Source organism: Prionailurus viverrinus, chromosome B3 (genome assembly GCF_022837055.1).
Source record: "Prionailurus viverrinus isolate Anna chromosome B3, UM_Priviv_1.0, whole genome shotgun sequence".
In the NCBI taxonomy this organism is placed as follows: Eukaryota; Metazoa; Chordata; class Mammalia; order Carnivora; family Felidae; genus Prionailurus; species Prionailurus viverrinus.
This window is the reverse complement of record NC_062566.1, coordinates 98,162,867-98,187,810: the sequence shown is the minus strand read 5'-3', so window position 1 is coordinate 98,187,810 and position 24,944 is coordinate 98,162,867. Positions and strand designations below refer to the sequence as shown.

At 38.3% G+C, this 24,944-nt stretch overlaps 2 protein-coding genes across 5 annotated transcripts in view; one reads left to right on the top strand and one right to left on the bottom strand.

Annotated features, from left to right (window-relative positions):
• DLGAP5 (DLG associated protein 5) overlaps positions 1-14,146 on the top strand; it is a 40,797-nt gene extending 26,651 nt beyond the window's left edge. The window contains exons 14-19 of one of the 3 annotated variants that reach the window (XM_047863368.1): positions 2,952-3,168; positions 7,085-7,277; positions 8,998-9,049; positions 9,638-9,884; positions 11,119-11,168; positions 13,596-14,146. In XM_047863368.1, the coding sequence (XP_047719324.1) occupies positions 2,952-3,168; positions 7,085-7,277; positions 8,998-9,049; positions 9,638-9,884; positions 11,119-11,168; positions 13,596-13,703 (867 nt within the window). In that variant the 3' untranslated portion in view covers positions 13,704-14,146. Of the gene's footprint in view, positions 1-2,951; positions 3,169-7,084; positions 7,278-8,997; positions 9,050-9,637; positions 9,885-11,118; positions 11,169-13,562 lie in introns of all 3 variants that reach the window. The other 2 variants (XM_047863367.1, XM_047863369.1) reach the window with 2 other exon arrangements.
• LGALS3 (galectin 3) overlaps positions 224-24,944 on the bottom strand; it is a 34,629-nt gene continuing 9,908 nt past the window's right edge. The window contains exons 4-8 of one of the 2 annotated variants that reach the window (XR_007153083.1): positions 23,686-23,774; positions 20,531-20,696; positions 17,517-17,781; positions 6,921-6,923; positions 224-236 (exon numbers count right to left, since the gene is read on the bottom strand). Coding sequence is in view for 1 of the 2 variants with exons in the window: in XM_047863370.1 (XP_047719326.1) it covers positions 17,626-17,781; positions 20,531-20,696; positions 23,686-23,774 (411 nt within the window). In the remaining variant the exon portion in view is untranslated. Of the gene's footprint in view, positions 237-6,920; positions 6,924-17,480; positions 17,782-20,530; positions 20,697-23,685; positions 23,775-24,944 lie in introns of those variants that run through there. The other variant, XM_047863370.1, reaches the window with a different exon arrangement.

The following is a 24,944-nucleotide window of genomic DNA, read 5'->3' as shown; positions in this document are numbered from 1 at the left end:
AACCACCTTAGAGCATTGCCAGTGTTTCTTTATATTTTATTTTTATTTAGTTGGGTTTTTTTTTGAGAGAGAGTGTGCGCATGCACATGTGCACAAGCGGGGGAGGGGCAGGGAGAGAGAGGGAGAGAGAGAATTCCAAGCTGGCTGTATGCCCAGTGCAGAGCCCAACGAGGGGCTCGATCTCACCACCATGAGATCTGAGATTCGACCTGAGCCGAAATCAAGAGTCAGATGTGCTTAACCAACTGAGCTACCCAGGCACCCCTCTTTATATTTTAGAAGAATACCTTTGGTTATAGAATTAGGTTTCTAGTTTAGTACTTTATTCTTATGTAACCCAAATAAAATGTCTGTTTTAAATCCTATCTTAGGGACTTAAGATAGTAGAGTATTAAAAGAACCTGTTACAGGGGTACCTGGATGGCTTAGTCTGTTAAGTGTCCAACCCTTGATTTCAGCTCAGGTCATGATCTCATGGTCATGAGATCAAGTCCCGTCAGACTCCAAGCTGAGTGTGGAACCTGCTTGGGACTCTCTCTCCCTTTCTCTCTGCCCCTCCCCTGCTCATATTCGCACACGTGTACATGCTCTCTCTGTCTCTCTCAAAAATAAATAAATAAGAATTTAAAAGAATTTATTACCAAATTATTTGACTAATGAAGTCTCATGACAAGGACGCTGAGGACAGTGACTAAATTAATTGAATGAATTTCAAATCTGCTAAACAGTGAAGAATGCTGGGACAACTTGAAGCTACCATGGGTATTTCTTATTGAGTACTCAGTCCTGGAAACATGAACATCATCAGTGCTGCAGATAGCGTTATATCAGAGCCTTGTAATTCTGTCCCTTATCACCAGGTGTCTCTCTCCTCTTACTCTATTTTACAGGCTACTATTAAGATTACAAACAAATAAAGTAAAATTAATACCTATACTTTGATCCTCTTCCCTCTTACTTATTCATCGATCTGTCACTCCATCAATTAGCCTTTTTTTCCTCTCTTCCTCTCTCTTTTCCATCAGTTTTTAGACATGTTTGAGAGTCTTAGCTTTGCTTACATTAAAAAACCCTTAAACCTGTGATGTTCCTATCTCCGAATCACAGATAAGTTTCCTGGAAAAGTTGTCTGTACTCTGCGGTTACTGTTTTGGTCCTCACTTCTCTCTCCAACTCACTGCAAGTCAACTTCACCCTTCTTGATGCCTCTAGAACAGTTATCACCAGGGGTATTGATTCTCTAGTTGCTGAGTTATTAGACACTTACTTAATTATAAAATCTAATCCTTCTGCAGGATTAAATACAGTTGATTCCCTCTTTCTTGAAATTATATTCTAATTTTTCCTCCTGTCTCTGTGCCCATTTTCAGTCATGTTTGTATGTTTGTTTTTCCATTTATCCCTTAAATGTTTGTGATACTCTTATACCTACCTCAACTCTCTTCTTTCCTTCCACATTTTTTCTGTGCAATCTTCCCCATCCTGTGATGAGTCCCAAATCTGTATTTCAAACCACATGTACTGCTAAGCTCTACCTCTATATATCCTGACTCCATAAAACTTGAAATCAGTATGCCTCGGGGCACCTGGGTGATTCAGTCACTTAAGCGTCCGACTTCAGCTCAGGTCATGATCTCACGGTTCATGGGTTTGAGCCCCACATCGGGGCTGACAGCTCAGAGCCTGCAGCCTGCTTCAGATTCTGTGCCTCTCTCTCTGCCCCTCCCCCATTTGCACTCTGTGTGTGTCTCTCTCTCTCTCAAAAATAAACATTAAAACGATTAAAAAAAAAAAAAAGTCCCAAACTGAAGTCATCTGCACACACATTGATATTTCTGTCTCAGAGAATGATATTCCCACCAGGTGTCTGAGGTATCTTCTTTAGTCCTTTCTCTATTTCACCATCTCTACCCTCCACACATCCAATAGATTGCTAAGTCCTCTCAGTTCTCCCCCTTAACATATCTCTTGAAGCCATTCATGGCTTTTCCATTCCTCCTCCTTAATCTAATTACTATCATCTTTACCCAGTATCAGTGCAATAGTCTCCTTCCTAACTGACTTGTAACCTCCAGTCAGTTCTCCATTCTCCAGGCTATAGACAGAATGACCTTTTGAAACACAAAGCCGATAATGTTAATCTCCTGATTAAAAGTCATCGATAGGGGCGCCTGGGTGGCGCAGTCGGTTAAGCGTCCGACTTCAGCCAGGTCACGATCTCGTGGTCCGTGAGTTCAAGCCCCGCATCAGGCTCTGGGCTGATGGCTCGGAGCCTGGAGCCTGTTTCCGATTCTGTGTCTCCCTCTCTCTCTGACCCTCCCCCGTTCATGCTCTGTCTCTCTCTGTCCCAAAAATAAATAAAAACGTTGAAAAAAAAAAAAAAAAGAACTGGTTAAAAAAAAAAAGAAGTCATCGATAAACTCTATTTCTTTGTCCTCTGTATAAATGTGGCTCTTTAAAATGGTTACATGCAAGGGATTTTAAAATCTATCTGTTGTTACCTCCCAGCTCTGCTATGCTTTCTTTCACTTCTGGCTTTGCAAACATGCTATTTTTTGCACGTTCCAACCCTTTCTTCGCCTGGTCTTGTAGCCTGGCTAACTGTGATTCCAGCTCAGTGCTACTTCCTATAACCTTTCTGGATGACTCTTAGGATTGATTTAGGTGATAGCCTGGTATTCTCTTACAGTTGTCTGATTTTGTCTGTATCATGACATTTATTCTTTTTAATGTCCACATCGAGCCCTTCCCTTAAGCTGTGAACTCCTCGAGAGCAGGGACTTTGTCCTTTACCTTTTGACCCCTGGCACCAGAGCCGAAATCAAGAGTCCGAGGCTCAACTGACTGAGCCACCCAGGCACCCCAAATGTGTTAAATAGCTATGCGTGCTTTGTTTTTCTTGTAAGATGATAATGAGTAGCTTTAATAAATGTCATAATTTCTCTTTGCAGAAAAAAGTTGTCTCAGGTGTAGCAAGTAAATCCAAAGAGGATGATGGAAGAATTGCAGCTAGAAATCGCCTAGCTGCCATAAAAAATGCAATGAGAGAGAGAATGAAGAAGGAAGAACATGTGGAGGCAGCGGCCTCTGTAATGCCAAAGGAAGTTGATACAATAGTGTTTGATGCTGGATTTTTCAGAATTGAAAGTCCCGTTAAATCCTTCTCAGGTTAGATTTTTTGCTAAGACTCCTTGAGAGAAATATTTGGGTTAGATGGGAGCTTGTATAAGAGGTATAAAGTAGTTTTCACACGAAGGCCTATAAACTCTCTGTGGGTGTGGAAGATAGACTATGCTCTCACAAACCCATGCAAGGCACATTGTGATGTGTATGATTAGATTACTTTAAATGTGACCAATCTTCTAAAATGGATTTTGTGTTTCCTAAGTGATTTCACATCAGTTATTACCACTTAACCCCACAATCCTGTGGAGTAGGTCACAGGATCCCAAGTGGTAAGGGACATGATAAAAACATGAGAAGTTAGGTGATTTTCTTCAGGTTAGTTGGATTAGAATTTAAGATGCAAAGCATCTTAGGCATTAAAATCATCATACTTCTTTAGTTGTGCTTTAAAATGAAGCACAACTGTGTGTGCTTCATTGGAAAGTGGGTTTGGTTTAATTTTCATTTGTATTAAAACTTTTGCTCAGATTTTATGAAATACAATAAATGTACTAATTTCCTAATTTAAAAGCATTCCAGTGAAACCAGCTATTAATACTTTAAGAAAACATTCTTATGATTTTCTAACTGATTTCTAACTCTGATCTTATGATTTTCTTTTACAATTTTTAATAGCTATTTTTTTTAAGTTTTTATTTATTAGAGAGAGAAAGCATGCTCATGTGAGTGGGGGAGGGGCAGAAAGAGGGGGAGAGAGAGAGAATCCCAGGCAGGCTCCACACTGACAGTGTGGCTTGAACTCATGAACTGTGAGATCATGACCTGAGCCAAAGTCAGTCACTCAATGGACTGAACCACCCAGGCACCCCCAATAGCTATTTTTCATAGGCTATCTTTAAACTTTTTTTTTTAATATGAAATTTATTGTCAAATTGGTTTCCATACAACACCCAGTGCTCATCCCAACAGGTGCCTTCCTCAATGCCACCCATCCCTCCCTCCCACCCCCCATCAACCCTCAGTTTATTCTCAGTTTTTAAGAGTCTCTTATGGTTTGGCTCTCTCCCTCTCTAACTTTTTTTTTTCCTTCCCCTCCCCCATGGTCTTCTGTAAGTTTCTTTATTTTGAGAGAGAGAGACAGAATGTGTGAGCACAGGAGGGAGAGAGAGAATGAGAGAGAATCCCAAGCAGGCTCTGCGCTGTTAGCACGGAGCCAGATGCAGGGCTCAAACTCACTAGCTGTGAGATCATGACCTGAGCCTAAATCAAGAGTCGGTTGCTCAACCAGTTGAGCCACCCAATCGCCCCATAGGCTATCTTTATTAGATTGAATTTATATATCTAGATTGGAATTATTTATATATACATCATGTAACGAGAGGTCATAGCTGAAGTAATCTGTAAATCTCAGTAGAAACTTTATCAGTGCTTTAAGTGCTAGATGTTTGTTTTAATGTTTATTTTGAAAGAGAGAGAGAGAGCAGGGGAGGGGCAGAGAGAGAGAGAGAGAGAGAGAATCCCAAGCCAGCCCCTCACTGTCAGTGCAGAGCCCTACATGAGGCTCAGTTTCACAACCCTGAGATCATGACTTGAGCTGAAATCAAGAGTTGGATGCTTAACTGACTGAGCCATCCAGGTGCCCATAGATGTTTGTTTTCAGGGAGAAAGGGTCCAAGTCCTCTTCAAGTACTAATCAGCTGAAGGGATGTTTTTTTCCCTATTTCACTGTGTCTACTGGGAAGTTTTCTGAAAATAAGCTTGAGCTGTTATCTGATATTTACATTAAAATGTAAATTTATCACCTCAAGTATATTATAATCTTCCTGTCAATTTAGGTATCATACCTGGTGTGGTCTGGCTTGTTTGCTTTACTCTAAGCAGCTTCACTTCCACTAGCAGCTTCCACTCTAAGCAGCTTCACTTCCACTGGCAGGAGGAATTGCCTCCTGCTAGTAACGTGGCTCCTTGCCACTAACTTCCTGAGGATCCTACTAGTTTCCATTACTATGAACTCATCACTGTCTGTTCTTTCATGGACCCAGTGTGGCACTTCTGACTGGGGAGATTAAGGTTCATGGCCCAACACTATCTTGTTAAAATTGAGTTTTATTTACAGAGCACTTAGTTCATATGAGGCCTGTTACAGAACAGAAGTCCCCCCAAAAGCCCCTCTCATCCCATTTGTTTCTCCCTAGGGACAACCACTTTTAGTTCTTATAGGAGTCTTAGAATCTGGAGTTGTTTGAAGCCCTCTCTCTGAAGATATAGATTTTTTTTTTTCTTGAATTGTTCCTATGATTTACTCTCCTTGGTTATCTTGGATCTTTCTTTCAGAAATACCTATTTTATTTTTTTCCTGGGAAATAGGCTATTTTTATAATTTTTCCTGTACTTGCCATTTTCTACTTCCTGGATTTCCTCAACTTTCATATTGGCTCTCATGGTGGTATGCTTTGTTTTGTCTTGTTTTCTTCTCATGGTTTAAATTCCCAAGAGCTCTTTCTCATTCTCGGAATGTTCCATTTTATAACATTCTGTACTGGTTTGGTAAGTGTATTGTCTTACCTTTCTGAGGATGTTAATGATAGCTTTTATGTTTTCATTCCCCTGTAGAGTCAGTATTTGTTCCAAGATACTTTTGTCTGTTTGGGGTGTTTTCTTTTGGTTTTGGTTTTGGTTTTTTTTTTTTTTTTTATGATTTATTTTTTAGAGAGAAAGAGAGAAACAGTGTGAGCAGGGGAGGGGCAGAAAGAGAGGGAGACACAGAATCTGAAGCAGGCTCCAGACTCTGAGCTGTCAGCACAGAGCCCGATGTGGGGCTGGAACCTACCAGCTACAAGATCATGACCTGAACCAAAGTCGGGTGCTTAACTGACTGAGCCACCCAGGTGCCCATTGTCTGTTTGGTTTTGGTTTCCATCTCTCATATTAGAGGCTTTCCTTGGGTGTCTGGCGATCATTGACTGCCTGCTTGTGGTTAAGAGTGGGTCTCTGCACAGCAGCACTTGGGTGATGTGGTCTTTACTGTCATGTGATTTAGCTGTACCATAACACTGGGACCCTACACATCACTATATTGAAGTCTGTTCTCATGTGCTAGTCAGATTCCCCAGAGAAGACTCTTTCAGTCTGCTGCCTAGAAGATAGAATTCTGGCTACCAGCCTTTCAGGGGCCAGGTGGGAGGAAAAAACTGAATGTCTCAATAGTTTGTAAATACTCACCAGATCCCCTTTTTCCACATAGTCCCCATCTCAACCTTACCTGGTATCCCCTAACTCAGAGACCTTCTGTTCCACCTTTTTCAGGAAATAACCCTCTCTTTTTCTGGTTTGGGTGGTGGCAAGGAGCATGTTGAATACCTGTGCAGAATAAGGAAAGGATTCCACTTGTTCTTTAAACTGACTTTGTTTTTCCTGTTTTTAGCTCCATTTTCATCTCTGCTTTCAGAGATACTTGAGGCCACCAGTTGTTTTGAGGGGTGTTATGGTATAAATTGGGTTGATTCTCCTCTTTCCTGACTGTGACTTAGGATTTATTTTCTTGGGTCTAGTAAGTAATAACCTACTCACTCATCTACATTACAGCTTCTGAATTTTTCTTACTATCGTTGTCTCTCTTTTAGTTCCCTTTGTCCTGGAAAATTGTATTTCAGGTTTAAAAAGCCACTGAGTTTAAAAAAAAAAAAAAAAGATTCTTTGTCCTTGTGACATTCTGCCTTTTAAGATGATCTCTGTTACTGCGTCAAGTAGTGGGATGTCAAGAAGAAACAGAATCTAATGTGTGTGTTCAGTACTATCTTTAACCGAAAGTCCCAGGCATTTGTCTTTAACAGACATTTTACTGGAGGAGGAGGCTAGTTGGTAGGGTAATAGGAAGAACTTGCACTGTCTTCCTTGTTGTAATGAAAAGTGAATGAAGGAAATTTTTGGTATTGAGATGATTTCTTTCATCTTCTAGGACTTTCTATCTCTTCTGAACGTCTTTCTCAAAGACTTAGGACACCTAAGTCTGTCAGCAAAGCTGTGTCTGAGAACAGGTCTAAGATGGGCGTTCTGAGACAAACTGTGTCACCACAGAATCCTGATCCTTCAAGTACCACATGTGGACATGTTGATAAGGAGACTTTGCTTTCAGCTATTCCTAAAAACAGGTATTCCTTCATGTGTTATTATCTAGACTACAACAGATGCTGACATTAAATATCATTTCAGATTGTTAACCTGGTAAAATATGCAAGACCTGTATTTTTTATTAGATTTCACAATGACCCTGTGACATATAGAAACTACTTCTGTTTCCTAAATGAGGGAACTAAGGCTTACAATTTCTGATCGGTAATTGGTTATATTTAGATGGGCAGAATAAATTCTGCAGAACTACGAAGAAAGGAAACAATACAGTGTCCTTTGGTGTTAAACACATTGTGGCTTTGGTGCTTGATAAATCTGAGCTCAAAACCAGCTCTATGGCATACATACTAGCTGTGAAACTTTGGGATAAGTTAACTCACTTAGCTTCATTTTCATCATTTACAAAACAGCAGTGTTTGATGCCTCCCTACAGGGTCCTTGAGAGGTAGGCACTTTTGTACTTTCTATAGAAAGTACCTTGAGATTGCTATCTTCACAGATAACAGAGCATAAATAAGGGAGAGCTAATGTGTACTGAAGAATTATGGGCTAGACATGGTTCTAGGTTATTAACATGTATTATCTCATTTAATTCTCAAAACAACCCTGTGAGGTATTAGATCTCCATTTTTCAAGTTAGTAACTTGAAAAGTTAGTAACTTACCCAAATTCAGCTTATAATTGGTAAAATTGGATGCTCCCTGTATTCTTTCTGCTACAAATGCATCAAAATTATCTATATAGTCCTTGTTGGTGGAACATAAAGATACCAGAAATCTGATAGGAAAAAAAGATACTTTAAGGTAAGTAGGAAATAAAATTATCATCTGGAGCCAAGAGAGGACTATTGGATTTATTATTAATCTGGAGACGGGATAGCATTGAATACTTAGCCATCACAGCAGAGAAGGCTGTCAAAAAAGTAAAATAAAGAACACCTACGAATTGAAGTAGAGGAAACAAGTGAAAGTTTTGCTCTTAAATATTTCATGGAACATATTTTAAGATTTCTAATTTTTAGTATAAACCAAGGTATATTTAACCTTTGTGGGAACTAAATATTGTAGAAATCTGGGTTATAAAATACCAATTTATTGTCATTTCTTAAATGCAAGTTACTTTGCTTTATATATCTCTAGTTTAATCTTGTGCTGAGAAGGTCCATCATTGTATTTAAGTGATAATTCAAGTACTCTTTAAAAAATCTTTTACTTAATTCCCAAAAATAATCCTGAAAGAGCAACTTACACATAAACAACTTTGTGAGGTGAAGTTGAAAACTGGAAAAATAGGATTTTTTTTTAAAAAAATGACTTGCAAGAGGTTGAGACAGATATTTCTAATGAATACAAGTTATGAACTTTGAGATTGGAATATATTATGCTGTAGCAAACAAGTGAATGTAGCCAGCTCCAGCTATAGGTAACTGAGTTGTTGCTTCCACACTCCCAGGAGTTGGCTTTATTCTAACCTTTCTCTAGTATGTGTATAGCTCTGGATTTGACTGAGGTTCAAAAGATTGCTGGTGGACTGAACAGCATGGTAACCGGCTGTGAGCTTTCTGGTTTTTGTGGCCATCCTGCTTGTAGCTGTGGTCCACAACTAGCCTATTTGGACCAGGTCTGCTTGGACCGGATCCATCTTTGACTCATGAGGGACAATATCAAACACAAGTAAAAAGATAGCAGTGTGTTTAATTATCTGATTACAGTGCTGCTTTTTTCTTTTTTTTTGGAACAGCATAGAAGATACTCCGTGTCCTGGATTACAAGATTTAATCGAAGTAAATTATGTAAGTTCGATTCCAGTGTAGTAGATAGCAGTTTATGTCATTATGTATAGTAACTCTGTAAACCACTCCCAGAATTTCCATTCTGGAAATCTAAATCTATATCAGTCATATAAAATGATAATTCTTGTTTTAAAGACCTTTGGCTTGTTTGAAACTATAGTGCCATTTTGTGTTCTTTAACTGCCATCAAAATTATTATTGTAAATAAAGTTTTATTATAACCCAACCACACTTACATATTATATCTGGCTACTTTCACAGTACAGCGGTAGAGTTGAGTAGTTGTGGCAGAGATTCTGTGGTTCACAAAGCCTAACATACTTATCATCTGGCCCTGCACAAAAAAATGTTTGCCAGTCACTAAATTGGAGTATCATGGACACTTGCTGAGAAAGTTTACTTCAATCATACTGTTGCTATAATATTCTTTGAACTAATTGTTCAAGAAGCAACATAGTGGGATTTACAATGTTCTTTAGCCTATGTTCCAAATGTCATTCTTCTGTTTTTATTTTGAATAGCAACAAAACTTTTTCTATTTGTTCCAATTTTTGGTAATTAAATGTAAAAGTATTTTTTTACTTCCAGGGTACAAACAAGATAAGCTTTGAGATGGATCGTTTACCCAGTGAAAGAATGAGTTTGCCTCTACCTGCTGGTGAAGTGAGAGATGATATTAATGATAACAAAAAGGAAGAAATTTCAGATGATGTGGAAAGAATGGAACTAAATTCTTCGGTTACAGCACAGGATGTTTTAATGAGCAGCCCTGAAAAAAATACAGCATCACAAAATAATATCTTACAGGAAGAGGAAACTAAAATTTCTCAGTCAGGTGAGGTCTTTTAAATATATTTAGATGACACTTTGTTAAATAAATGAATTTGGACTAATACACAGATTATCATAAATACTTCAGGGTACCAGTTTCTAAGAATAAGTGTTGAAAAACTGGACATTCATAGTAAATACCTTATGAGAATTAGTATGTTTTGTAGAATCCCACTCTACACCTCAAACCTTTTGAAGTAGACCTATTAAAAACTAATCCATGTTGGAACTAAGTAGCATTTTGCATCAGACCTATTTGCAGTCTTCATTGTTTGTGCAGACTCAGAGAAATTCCCTGAAGTTTATTATTTTTTTACTTCACGTCCTTTTCAACGCACATCCTCAAACCTTTCTTCAGAATGCCCTATTTTTCTTCCATATTGCCTTTTTCCTATCTACTTTGTTATGATTGTTCTGCAATACGAAATGGCTCTTGTATTTTTGTTATAGTATAATGTGCGATAGTTTCACCTGCTGTTTTCATCTGCTACTCAATGGTGTTTTTCTGGCTGGGGCCTAAAGCAAAATAAACATAACCTTGGCCAGACATTTAATGTACTCCAGCTAGCATCTTTCAGGTACCTTGTTTTTTTTAATCCCCTAAACTTTGGTTTATTACCTGTTTATTATAAAAGGATGTAACTCAGGAATAGCCATGTGAAAGAGATGCATAGGGCAAGGTATGGGGAAAGGGTACAAAGCTTCTATACCCTCCAAATGCACCACTCTCCCCGAATCTCCAGATATTCACCAACCTGGACGCCCAGTGGTACCTTTAATATCACAAACGTGAGATTTGTTTGTAGAAGACTCTTTATACTGAATTTAAGGATAAGAATTTTACTAAAAAATTCAAGTACATTTTTAAAAATGCCATAGCACTGGGGCACCTGGGTGGCTCAGTCGGTTAAGCATCGGACTTCAGCTCAGGTCATGATCTCATGGTTCGTGGGTTCGAGCCTGCGTTGGTCTCTGTGCTGACAGCTTAGAGCCTGGAGCCTGCTTCAGATTCTGTGTCTCCCTTTCTCTCTGCCATTCCCCTGCTCAAGTTCTGTCTCTCTCTCTCAAAATTAAATAAACATTAAGGAAAAAAAAAAATGCCACAGCATAAGATGACCTATGTTTTTGTTATAGCATTTCATATATGGAACTTTTTGTCTTTTTCAGGTGTTGTCCATTTCTAACCCTTGACTGTGAGGATATTCTTTAAAAGTTAAAAATTATTTTTTGTTTTTCAGTACTGTTTGATACTAAAAGTCTCACTACTGAATGCCATCTTCTTGATTCGGTAAGTTTTCCAACTTAATTTGAAAAATTCCTTTATATTCTAGATTTGTTTTATAAAATGGTACTACTCACTTTTCAGTATATGTGCAAAGTTGGTTTAAAATTTCCATGTTTTTGTTGCATGTACTGTGAAATCCATGTTATCCATGTTTATATACTTTAAAATATAGCATATTCTAATACTAAATTCTGAAGATTTATTTCCCAAAACATTTATGTTTCAAATTTGTTATGACAAACTGGCTTAATACTTATATATCTAATATGTAGCTTGGCTTATGCTGGGTGTTTCTAAGTGATGCAAGAAAAAATAAGGCAAGGTTTCTGCCTTTAGAAATGTACAGTTAGGAAGATAATGTCTATCCTACCTTCAGTTATCATTGGTTATTTTCATTTTAATTCTTTTAGATTACTATATTTATGTCGTATTCTGTTTAGAGGCTCCCCAGCCTTTACTTTTGCTGACCTCTTGCCTCTGTATCTAGTTTAAACCTTGACCCTTCTGTGAAGCCTTCCTAGAAAAGCTCTCATCTCTCCCCTGTTGATTTATATATATAGATATAGGTGTACAATGCACACATTTAATCTCTTATTAATAGTGTAATATGAATATATTATATTCCTGAAATGGATTATAATTTTGGGAATCTATTTCCCTTATGAACTGTAAATTCCTTTTTAGGCAGAGCTGTCTGATTCATGTTCATGATGCTGTCACTGGCATGAATGAAAGAGTGCTTTCTTGCTTACTAAGTGTTTATGGCACTGGTTTTCAGCCCTACCCCCAGATATTTTTATTCCAACAGTCTGGAGTAGGACCATTATCAGGTGATTCTAATGTGTAGCCAGGTTGACAACCCTGGTTTATAGCCTTACCTTGAAATTTTCCAGGGCCACCTGCTAAAATAGGTCAGGAAATGGTCTTGGTTTACTAATCTTTGATCTCAGAATATAAAAAATTCATTAAGGCAAATGTAGGATAAAAGAACAATAATTTTGTTAACCTCATGAAGCCTGGCAAATACTTGGCTTCCTTAAGCCCCTAATTCCTTAAGGACTTCTGTATATGTTGGCCTTCATTATTTTCAAAGATGCCCTCTTTATGTTCAGGCTTCTGTGCCGCCTTGCGTCTCAGCAGAATGAAGTGTATCATTATGGCCCATACTCGGTGCTTTCTTGATCTTAGAGTCAGGGATTTCAGCATAAGGCCAATTTATACAAATCTGATATAATCCTGTTCCCAGATATGAACTCCGAATGCTTGGTTCTGACATATATGATATTATAATTAAATCTGGAAATTAATGTATCATAATATTTCATTTTGTACTAATACTATGATTAAAAGTGCTTCACAGTTATCTATCTTCTATATTATCTTGTTGATAAATCTTAGTACTTATTTTTTTTTTTTTTTTAACGTTTATTTTTGAGAAGAGAGAGACAGAGCATGAGCGGGGGAGGAGGGAGAAAGAGGGAGACACAGAATCTGAAACAGGCTCCAGGCTCCGAGCTGTCAACACAGACCCCACGCGGGGCTCGAACTCACAGACCGCGAGATCATGACCTGAGCCAAAGTCAGGTGCTTAACCGACTGAGCCACCCAGGCGCCCCAAATCTTAGTACTTTAGAATTTAGTCTCCCTGTGAATTCTTTTCCACTTTCGTAAATATTAGAACTTAGACTTTTTTTATATTTTTATAGGTCCACCTTTTATAGACCCAGATTATTAGTCTGTAGCATCACTTGAACCTGAAATAGGGCTCAAGGGGGAACAAAAGAAACAGATTCTAGCAGGATCACATTAGTAAAAAGCCTATTAAGTATAGTTATATGGATTAGGACTTGTGGAATCTGTGTAAGTGGCTTAAGATATGGTCTTAATTTTATTCATCCTACATATACTGCTGAAGTACATTTACATATTACTAGTCACCTTTAAGGCATATATACCTGATATACCTCTTCAATTAAAAAAGTATATATTGAAATTAGATCTACCGCCGGGGCGCCTGGGTGGCTCAGTCGGTTAAGTGGCCGACTTCAGCTCAGGTCATGATCTCGCGGTCCGTGAGTTCGAGCCCCGCGTCGGGCTCTGTGCTGACCGCTTGGAGCCTGGAGCCTGTTTCAGATTCTGTGTCTCCCTCTCTCTGACCCTCCCCCGTTCATGCTCTGTCTCTCTCTGTCTCAAAAATAAATAAACGTTAAAAAAATTAAAAAAAAAAAAAAGAAATTAGATCTACTGGAAAGTAGCAAATTCATTGTGCTAGTAATAATTGTATTATTATATATAAAACGTGTTATTTATGTTATTAATTAACCTATTAAATTGCATTGTTGAAGACTTAATTGGTGAAAGACGTGATGTAGTGACTTCTCTGAATTTATTCTCCAGCCAGGCCTAAACTGTGGTAATACATTCACTCAGGTGGAGAGGAGACATCCAGATCATGGCAGACACATTTCCTTTGGTGGTAACTTGATTACCTTTTCACCTCTAAGGCCCCTCAGTGAAGAACATCCAGAAGAATTTTGAATTTAAAAATGAATCCAAATTTTTTTTTCATATTATCAGTGCTGTGATATATTCTTAGCATTTTGAAAAATTAAAGAGTATGTATTCACTTCTATTCAATTTATATAGTGTCATAAAATTTTTTAACATTCAGTGTTCATCAAAGTTTGTTTTAGATACTATAGTGTTTTTCAAGGGAAGTGGGAATATTTTGTACATTAACTATGCAGAATAAAAAATGTACATCACCTCGCCTCTCTTGTTTAAAATGTATAAGCTTAAAGCTAAGTGTACTAACATAGAGCTTATGAACATTCTTCAGTTTAATCAAAATATAATATTAAACTTTGACAGAAATATTTGCATCTTTTTATACTTTATTTCTGGTTTGGACTCTTAAATTTGTTGATGTCAGGGGCGCCTGGGTGGCTCAGTTGGTTAAGCATCCGACTTTGACTCAGGTCATGATCTCGCGGTCTGTGAGTTTGAGCCCCGCGTCGGGCTCTGTGCTGACAGCTCAGAGCCAGGAGCCTGTTTTAGATTCTGTGTCTCCTTCTCTCTGACCCTCCCCCATTCATGCTCTGTCTCTCTCTGTCTCAAAAATAAATAAACGTTAAAAAAAAAAAATTTGATGTTAAACAGCTTTGCATATTGCATTTTCCAGGGTGTACTGTGTTTCTTTAAATGAGATTTCTGGAATCTAAAGTCAGTTTACATGCTGAAGTTTCAAATGCTTAAACTATTAGAGGGGCTCATTAAATCTTTCCCTTTTTGTTTTCATTTTCCCCTTGATGTGACTGACAACCTAAGGAGATGCCTTCTTCCCTTGAAGAAAATTATATCAATCACTTAATGTGTTTGAAATATTTTCTCTTTTATAAAACTCTTCATTATAAGATTGTAGACAACAGGGCCATGAGAATAACAGAGTACCAAGAAGAGTCATAGTAGCTAAAGCTTGTAATCAGACCTGGTTCCAGTTATTTCTGCCTCTAAATAAGTTAGGATTGGAGGCATTAGCCAAACAAGCAGCAACTTTATAGATAAACTTGTAATATTAGGGGTTTTCAAAAAGAAAAGAAACACATCCACTTCTGTTATCAGAGAAAGGTATGTTAGGCTTGTGGGAAAGATAGTATTTATTATCAAGTTCATATGAACAGTTAGGCTATGTGAGGTGTTGGCTTAGAAGAATGTCCTAGTCTTACCAAAGAGAAAAGCAGCTCCAATAGCCAGTTAATGAATAATTCAAGCAAGACACGCAGAACAAAGAAGCATATGTTTTAAGGGCCCAGGCATATAAGCATGCAAAAGAGGTTGGTGCAAGGTAACCCAAAGACTTAGAATCTATATAAAGCAATATGCAACATAACAATAAAATAATTTGCCCTCAAGGATGAAGCAGATGAGAATAAAAACAATGGCAGTAAACATTTTTTTTTTTTTTTTTGTAGATTTAGTAAGATGTACTATTCAGAGAACTTTTGGCTGTTTAGTAATAGTAAAATGAACTCAAACTAAATAACAAGGTTTACTTATTTTTAAATGTTTATTTCAGAGAGAGAGAGAGAGAGAGAGAATCTTAAGCAGGCTCCACGCCCAGTGTGGAGCCCAGTGCAGGGCTTGATCTCATAGCTGTGAGATCATGACCTGAGCCGAAATCAAGAGTCAGATGCTTAATAAACTGAGCCACCCAGGAGCCCGAACAAGCAAGTTTATTATTTTCATGAGTTGTCAGGGTGATTCCAGACACTTTGCAATCAACAACTCAATGATAGTCAAACATTCTATTCACAGTTCATTCTGTTATCCTTGGTGTCAGCTTATCTTTGGCTGAGTCCTTTTGGGGTCACAAAATGGCTGCCAGTTGTAATCAGAGTATGTATATTCTTTCCTTTAGTCTGGTTAGGCCATCTAATGCCACATCTCCGTTTGCAATTTAGCCAGGGATTGTCTTTACCTAATCAGGATTCCCTATTTTATCTAGGATTATACCTGAATAAAACTGTGACTATTAGGAAGCAGGGAATGGATGGGTAGCAGCCATCAATTTGCCCTACAACTAGACAGTGTTCTTGGGCTATTGGACTCTAGAATTATGAGGTATTAGGCAAATCCTTAAAGTTACAATGAAGGAATATAGCTGGTCAGAACAAACATCTTTCCAAAAATGAAAAAAAAAAAGGAATTTCCACTTATTGAGGACCTACCACTATATAACAACCCCTTTGCAAACAATATTTATTCAACAATCACAGTAACCCTACAAAAGATGTATTACCATTTTATAGACAAAGGAACCAAGGCTCAGGACTTCAGTAATTTTGTGTAAACCAAGTCCCTTCTTTTTTCCATAGCTTTTCCACTTAGCAAGTTTTTCCACTTAATCATAGTTGTGGAATAGTCAAGATCAGAATGTTAGAGTAAGGAATTAACATAGTTTTCTTTTTTTTAATTATTTTTTAAAGTTTGTTTTGAGAGAGAACACACGGGAGGGGCAGAGAGAGGGAGAGAGAGAGAATTCCAAGCAGGCTCCATGCTATCAGTGTAGAGCCCGATGTAGGGGCTCGAACTCATGAACTGTGAGATCATGACCTGAGCCAAAATCGAGTTGGATGCTTAACTGACTGAGCCACCCAGGTGCCCCAACATAGTTTTCCAAATAAGATGTGCTGCTCACATCCCTCTTTAGGACGGAAAGATTTTTTTCCTTTAATTGCTAGAAGTGTTTCTAAACAGGCTTCAGGTACCATCCCTGTGTGAAAACTACCTCAGATGAAGACAGCCACTTCACCCAAGATCATACTGTTTCTCAGATGGCTTGTATTTACTCACTGATCAAAGTGTCCTCTTGACAGCTCCAAAGGATCATCCCAGCTTCAGAACCCCTGCAGGGTGGGCTGAGGCATTGATGCCCAACTTCTTCCTCTGCCCAGTTGTGTACTTTCTCATCCCGAGTTGTTAATTGTGAGATTCTCTGCCATAAACCTATTGTGTTCTAATCTCTGCTTCCTGAGGAACCCACCTTGTAATAATAAAATATCTAGGAGGTGGTAGTATAGAAACAATAGACCAAACAATATTTTGATCTTTTGAAGTGCTATGACTACATCCTAGTTTTGAAATTGTGTTAATCTCTTTGGGCTTGCTGATAATGAGGAAGGGCAGAAAGACATGGTTGAGAATGTTGGCAATGGGAACTATTAATTCTCAAGCTTATTATAGATCAATTAAGAGCTTTTTTCCTTTATAAATATAATATTTCCTAAAAACCAAGAGAACTTACAGCAAGGTTTCAAAACAGCTATATTTGAAAACAGCTAAGTATAGTTTAGAAAGAGAAAATAGGAATGAAAAGAAATACACCAGAATGCTAACAGTAAAAAAAAAAAAAAAAACAAAAACCTGAACTTTTTCTTTTTTTCTTATTTTCTGAATATATATTTCCTTAAGTAAGAGAATGGGAGAATGATTTCCTTGCAGTATCTTCTGGTTTTTATGGAAACGCACAGAGGTTAAAATACTATTTTCTTATTTTAGCAAGCATAGGAAACTTTGGGAGACTCTAATGCAGTATTAATATTGCTACATATTCCTTTTCCACTGAGTCCATTATGCATTATCAAGAATAAATTGGCCCATGCCTAGCTGGCTCAGCCAGTGGAGTGTGCGACTCTTGATCTCAGGGTTGTGAGTTTGAGCCCCATGTTGCGTGCAGAGGTCACTTAAAAAAAAAAAAATCTTTAAAAAAAAAAAAAAAGAATAAATTGCCCCAATTAAATGACATATGAAGACAGGTAACTCTTAGAATGTTTATTAAATGAGTGATTTTACAAGAAGGACATCGATGAATAAAGGTAAAATTTTTCAGTCAGTAAACATGAGATTTAAATGTCTAAGGGTTCATATTCAATTTCATTTTTTTAAATCTTCCCCTGTAAGATTATATCATTGTGTGTGAAGCACTGGTGAGATCTATGTCACCAGAAATTCCCAGTTTGCTGATTTCGTGGAGATTTTTCATCCGATGATTGTACTGCAACAAGTGAGCATCATTGACCGCAACCTTGAAGTGGTCAGATTCAACCAGCACTTGTATCTGAAATGGCACATACACAAAACTGTTAGGAATGCTCATTTATGTCAAAACCAGTCTGGCTTGAGCTCAGAATGTCCCATAGTTCATCTGTATGATCATCTGTGGAACTGACTGAAGTCCAAAGAAGTGACTTTGCAGTCAAAATAGACTCCAGATATTTAAAGATTTAAGCAAAAGAAAATGAAAAAAATGATAAAGGTGAAGCTATAAAGGAAAAGTTTAATAGTGCGTCTACATAAAAACAAAGTTTTTGTATGCCCAACACCTAAAAGTAAAAATATAAACACACCAAGTGTTGGTGAGGATGTGTAGAAAAAGGAACCCTTGTGCATGGGAATGTAAATTGGTGCAGCCACTGTGGAAAACACTATGGAGGTTCCTCAAAACATTAAAGACAGAAATACTATATGATCCAGTAATTTCACTACTGGGTATTTACCCAAAGAAAATGAAAAACACTAGTTCAAGAAGATATATGCACCCCTATGTTTACTGCAGCATTATTTATAATAGCCAAGATATGGAAGCAACACAAGTGTGTATCCGTAGATGAACAGATAAAGATGTGGTATATATATACAATAGAATATTACTCATCTATTAAAAAGAATGAAATTTTGCTATTTGCAGCAATGCGGACAGACCTAGAGTGTATTATGCTAAATGCAATAAGTCAGACAGGGGCGCCTGGGTGGCTCAGGCGGTTAAGTGTCCGACTTCAGCTCAGGTCATGACCTCACGGTTCGTGAGTTCAAGCCCCGTGTCGGGCCCTGTGCTGGCAGCTTGGAGCCTGGAGACTGCTTTGGTTTCTGTCTCTGTCTCTCTCTGCCCCTCCCCTGCTCGTGCTGCCTCTCTCTCTCTCAAAAATAAATAAACGTTGAAAATTAAAAAAAAATAAGAGAGAAAGACAAATACCATGATTTCATTTATTACAATCTAAAAAACAATTCAAAGGAAGAAACAAATGAACAAAAAGCAAAAACAGACCCATAAATACAGAAAACAAACTGGTGGTTGCCAGAGGGGAGAGGGATACAGGGATGGACAACATGGTTGAAGGGGAGTGGGAGGTACAGGCTTCCAGTTATGGGATGAATAAGTCACTGGGATAAAAGGTGCAACATAGGGAATACAGTCAATGGTACTGTAATAGTGTTGTATGGTGACACATGGTAGCTGCATTTGTGAGCACAGCATGACACATAGAGATGTTGATCACTATGTTGTATACCTGAAACTAACGTAACACTGTGTGTCAACTGTACTTCAATAAATAAATAAACATACTAAAGTAGAACTCCTCTAGTAAAGTGGCAAATGCCGTGAAGATCAATAACAACCAGTTCTGACAAGAGCAGTGGGAACACTTCCCAATAATTAGTAGCGAGCACATTTATCCTTACATCCTTTTGGAAGCGGCACTTTGGCAATATCTTACCTAAATTTTAAATATGTACACTTGTGGAATAAAATTATTCTTCTAGGAAGCAAAGATAAGGACAGTTATTACAGTATTTTAGTAAAACAAGCCTTCCAGGTTTTATTCATTTAGAATATTTACATACTCCAAATTATCAATAGGGTACTTGTTGAATTATCACATATTTCAACAGTTGAAATACTATTAAGTAACCATGTTTTATTTGCTTGTTTTTGAAAGAACGCGTGTGAGAGAGCACGAGCAGGGGAGGGGCAGAGGGAGAAGAAGAGAATCTTAAGCAGGCTCCATGCCCAGTGTGAAGTCATAACCTGAGCCAAAATCAAGAGGCAGACACTTAACTGACTGAGCCACCCAGGAGCCTCTGTTTTGTTTTGTTTTTTAAAGAAGGCTTCACATCCACAGCACAGAGCCCAACATAGGGCTTGAACTCACAACCCTGAGATTAAGACCTGAGCTGAGATCAAGAGTCAGACACTTAACTGACTGAGCCATCTAAGTGCCCCTAAGTAAAAATGTTCTACTATGAAAAGATGTCCACTGAATATAGAATATGGTCCTTATAAGTCCCTGGCCTTGAGGAGTTTACAGTCTAGCTATTAGTAGACTCTCTACTCTACAAACCACTCTACTCTCAACGCAACACTGTGGGCCTAATATTTGTTGCAGCAGTGCTTAAAAATGAAAAGTATGTTGGGATGCCTGGTTGGCTTAGGCAGTAGAGCATGTGACTCTTGATCTCAGGGTCATGAGTTCAGGGGTAGAGATTACTTAATAAATAAAAGTTTTTTTAAATAAAGTAGATAAATAATGTGTTGTATGTCACAGAAAATACTAGAAAGATACTGACCAAGTTGCAACCTTTGTGAGGTTGGGGGAAAGGAGAAACGATGGAGAACTTTTTAATTTGAAAACCTATACATTTTTTCATAAAGCAAACATGCATTAATTTTAGAACTTAACAAAATTAGTTTTGACTGCTATGCCAACTACACTGTATTAAAGAACTAAATCTCAGCCCAACTGTACCATCAAGACTATCATCTGCCTTTTTTATTAAAGACGCTACTTTTCTCATTTCCAAAAAAGCTTAAACTCAAAGGTGTAGCAACAGGGACAATGGTGAAACGCGTGAATGGAGTTGGGGAGTGTGCGAGTCCTGCTGAGCCTGGTCCTGAGATGAGGAGCAGATGTCCTAGTTAGGTCTCCCGGGACAGTTGATAAAAAATTCAGTTCAAATGCATTGTGGTTTTAGAGTGATTCCCCATGAAAAATATACATTATCAATATATAATAATAGCAATAACTTACTTTGAATGGTTTACCACTTTCAAATGGAAAAGTTGATTGTCTTTCTTCCTTTCCCCATAAATTCTCCAGCTTTGTATTACAAACAATGACTCTCTTGTTGTCCTCATTGAAGCGTGGGTTAAAGTGGAAAGCAACATCATTCCCTCTCTTGAAATCTAAAGCAAGTCTGTTTAAACCAAAGACCAGAATTAGTAAAATGATTCAAGTTTTACATATGTATCAAGTGAAGAACATAGGGTTTTTTTAATGTTTATTTATTTTTGAGACATGGGGGGGGGGGCATGAGAAGGGGAGAGGACAATGAGAATTCCAGGCTCTGTGCCATCAACACAGAGCCTGACATAGGGCTCAAACCTATGAACCTTGAGATCATGACCTGAGCAGAAACCAAGAGTCAGACACTCAACCAACTGAGCCACCTAGGTGCCCCAAAGAACATACAATTTCTAAAGAGCAAATCAGTTTATAAATTCAGGGACATTTTCTAAACAGGAAGTAAATAAACCAGAGTATGGCTTCAAATTGGAAAGTATACTAGGCCAAATATTTGATGTACTCTTGTAGTATTTGAAAGTAAGTAAGGCAGTATGTGTTCCATTGTTTTACCTCATTGTCTTGGGTCACATTGCATTCAGCTATCATTCCCTCTTTACTGCCTCTACTATGAAAACTCTTCAAGGTTTCCTTATGTAAGTTTAGGGCCACTTTATGCTTTACATGGCAAATAATAATGCTTACCTCTTCCCTGCCCTCCCAAGCTACTTTTAATACCTATGAATGGCAGGCCAGTCAAATAAATAAAAGCTATCGAATACCTGCCTTCCTTATAGTTAACCAAAAACCTAAGTCCTAAAATAACAAGAATGAGACAACATAATGTTCGGTATCCTGTTGCTAAGTTGTGAGGTCATGGCGATAAATGTGTTAAACACTCCATGATGTGAAGTGGAATTAATGGAAGTCCTGCCTTAACTTTTTGACCTTATTCCTTCTCCTTGGCTGTTAATGCAAACACAAGTCCTCGGACTGTTAGAGTATTAACTCTATCCCTCAGCTTCTCAAAGTGTGCTCCCTAGAGTACTAACATCAGAATCAGCTGGTGTTCTTGTTTTAAAGCAAGGTCTACACTCTAGACCTATTAACAATGATTCCTTGGGTTGTTTCATTTACCCAATAACAGACATATACAGCCACAAATGTATCTTCCAATATTAAATTCACAGGGAGAGGGTCAAAATAGACAACAGAATTAGTATTTGACTAAAAATTCCAATGGCTGTATTTTCTCTACAGTGAAAAGGAAGATCTTGCCATCTCTGCCACCTTAAGCATTCTTTTTTTCATCTAATTCCTCACACAGATTTTGCAGAAGCAAGCAACCATTTTTTTTTCTGTTTACTATCCTCTTAATCATTTCAACCAAAATTAGTTTTAATCTGCCACAGGCTGTGTCTACATCTCTAGTGTTATTGGAGCTAAAGTTTCTAATGCAATAACCCTAAATAAGGCAAACACCAGTGTGGTTCTGTGTGATAGCGGCTGAGGAAAGAGGGCAGATATTCACAAATCGTGAGTGCCATACGCACAGGATCACGTGTGCTGGGTTCTGTGTGGTATTTGGGGAAGAAAGATGGATAAGGACGTAGGCAGAGGATATATACGTTTTATAACTGGCTGTGAGACAAGCTTTATTGTTCAGGTAAGCACTGTGTTTAGAGAAGCTGTATAGGCTGGGTGGAAAGGGTAGTGGCTACCACACAGAACCAGGGAAAACTGGCTGGAGGTAGAGTAAATGAGCTATCTGAATGTAAATGATTAAGCTGGAGGCGGAGTCCAATTCCTGGTAACAGACAAGGTGGTTCCCATTAATCCATGAGGAGCAAGGTGACAGACAGAGGCTGCTTATGGATTCTTGTATACCTGTATACATAGCTTGAATTTGTACCTTTTGTGCACTGTTTACAAAACCCAGAAACACAGATTAATTTATGGCTGCAGGAGCTTTAATGGTACCACTAACCTCAGGGACAGGTATGCTGGATGTCTTCAGGATATCCTTAACCTGCTCATATTACATGTAAATAACTAGTGGTAATAACCAGAGCCAGGCATTCCAGGGCAGCCATAAATCAGCATGGATTTTCCTAAATTAGCTCAGTCTTACTCCATCCTAGCTCACCTCCATCAAACCAGTTCCAATGGCAAAGGCTGACTTATTTTGATGAAGTCTTTAACTTATTTCCAAATCTTTAATAGTGTCTACTCAGAAGACTAGGGTTCCCCCATCCAGCCACTTAACATCTGTAGACCAGGCTGACACCATGGGAATCTGGGACTCTCCTGATGTGCCCAGTAGGAAGGCGGAAATGGCAGTGAAGCTCACCAGATCTTAGACTGCACTGTGCCATGCATGACTGCAGGGTGATCTGTACAAGTATGGGGAGAGAGTGGTATGATACGCAAGCTCTCACTAACTCAAAATTACATCCAGTGTGATCTTTGTGGTTTTGACCCTAATTTTTCATTTTTATTTATTTATTGTTTTAATGTTTATTTTTGAGAGAGAGACAGAGAGAGAAAGTGTGAGCAGGGGAGAGGCAGAGGGAGACAGAATGTGAAGCAGACTCCAGGTTCTGAGCTGTCAGCACACAGCCCAACGTGGAGCTCGAATTCAAACCGCGAGATCATGACCTGAGCCAAAGTTGGATACCCAACTGACCAAGCCACCCAGGTGCTCCTCACCCCAACTTTTGATGGGCATCTAGAAATGAAATGCATGCTTGGTTTTTTAGACAATATATGGCTCAGAGTGGAGGGATGGCCAAGTATTACATTACTGAGGCTCTACTTCCCTTAAATTCTAAGGCTCTCATTGTGAGGGAAAAGCTAGTTTTTTCTGAATGGGTTTTCTGCTCTTTCTCTTTGTGCTCACAAAGGAGAACTGTTTCCTTGTGGTTCTGGGAGAAAAACAAGATTGAGCGAGGGACACTTTGTCCCTTGGTGGGAACATACACTGACTTATGGGATAATCCCAATTCTACGGGATAGAATTCTAAATGTGTAGCTTTAGAATTTTCATTAAAATCCAAAATAGATCATTCTTTATTCAAGAGGCAATTGACAAATATGTTTGAGTTGCTAATATTGCTCTTTACCTGTTTGCATTGGGCTTTACGGTGCCCAGAATTGTTATCAGCATGCGAGGCATGACTCCTCCAGGCAAAGGCAGGTCATAAGGCACAGTCTGGGGATAAAAAAACATGTATGTGTTAATAAAGAGTCATATTTTCCTGGGGAAAGAAAGAAAAGTATGTTGCTGAATGTGAATAACATATAATCCCAATTTAAGCCATTTTTCCAGACTCTCTCTCAGGCCACCCTGCACAGGGCCTGAAGAGATAAGGCTTCCTCCATGCACAAGCAATAATCAAGAATAAAACCATCAGTTAATTGGTACCAAAGACAGAACATATTCCCTTTTGGAGCACTGTATTTCTCAGGAATTACTAAGACATCCCAATCTATAATTCATTCACTTGGACTATTTTTTGGAAAGGCTTAAGCTAGACCTTGCAATCAACACTAACATTTTTTGCTAGCTACTCTTCTTTTTTTTATTATTTTTATTGAGATATAATTGTATCAATTTTAGATACACAACTTTCTGCCACTCTTAAGACCTTTGTCACATAATGTACTTCACCATGGTTATTTTGCTCCCTGAGGGCAGACATTGTGTCACATTTGGGGACTTGTGAGTTCTCCTAAATTCTACTTACATGACATCAACAGGGTGCTTTGAATGTGGCAGATACTTAGCAGATACTTACTGATTTAAGACGTTAACAACAGAGGAAAATGGGTGTAGGGTATACAGGAACTCTTTGTACTACCTTTGCAATTTTTTTGTAAATCTAGAACTTTAAATTTTTAAAGTTTAGTTTTTTTTAAAGGCAGATAATTTATGTATTAAATGAACACTTTTTTATTTAATACATTCCCTAGTTCTTCCACAAAAATTTATTGACCATCTATGTTTAAGGTGCTGTAAATATTCCCAAAACTCTCTTGGTTCTTCTCTTTTCCCTTCATAATTTCTTCCTCCTGGGTTCAACCACCACCCAAGTCTTTTCTCTCCAGGCCTTATACTTCCTCCTGAATTTGCTACAATGCCTCATATCCAACAGGTGTGAGCTGGAATTGTCTCTTCTTCCCCATCCCCCATCAGGTCTCATTCCCGACTTCCTGTTTGGGGTTGTCCCTTGGCCGGTGCTGTAGTTGTCCATTATCAAAAACCCAGTCATCTCTGACTCCTAAGACCTAACCACTAGCTCCTGGGCTTCTTTTGTAACCTCTCTCACATCTGCCTCTTCCTTTCCACAGCCTCCACGTCCCCATCTGTCTACAAATGACT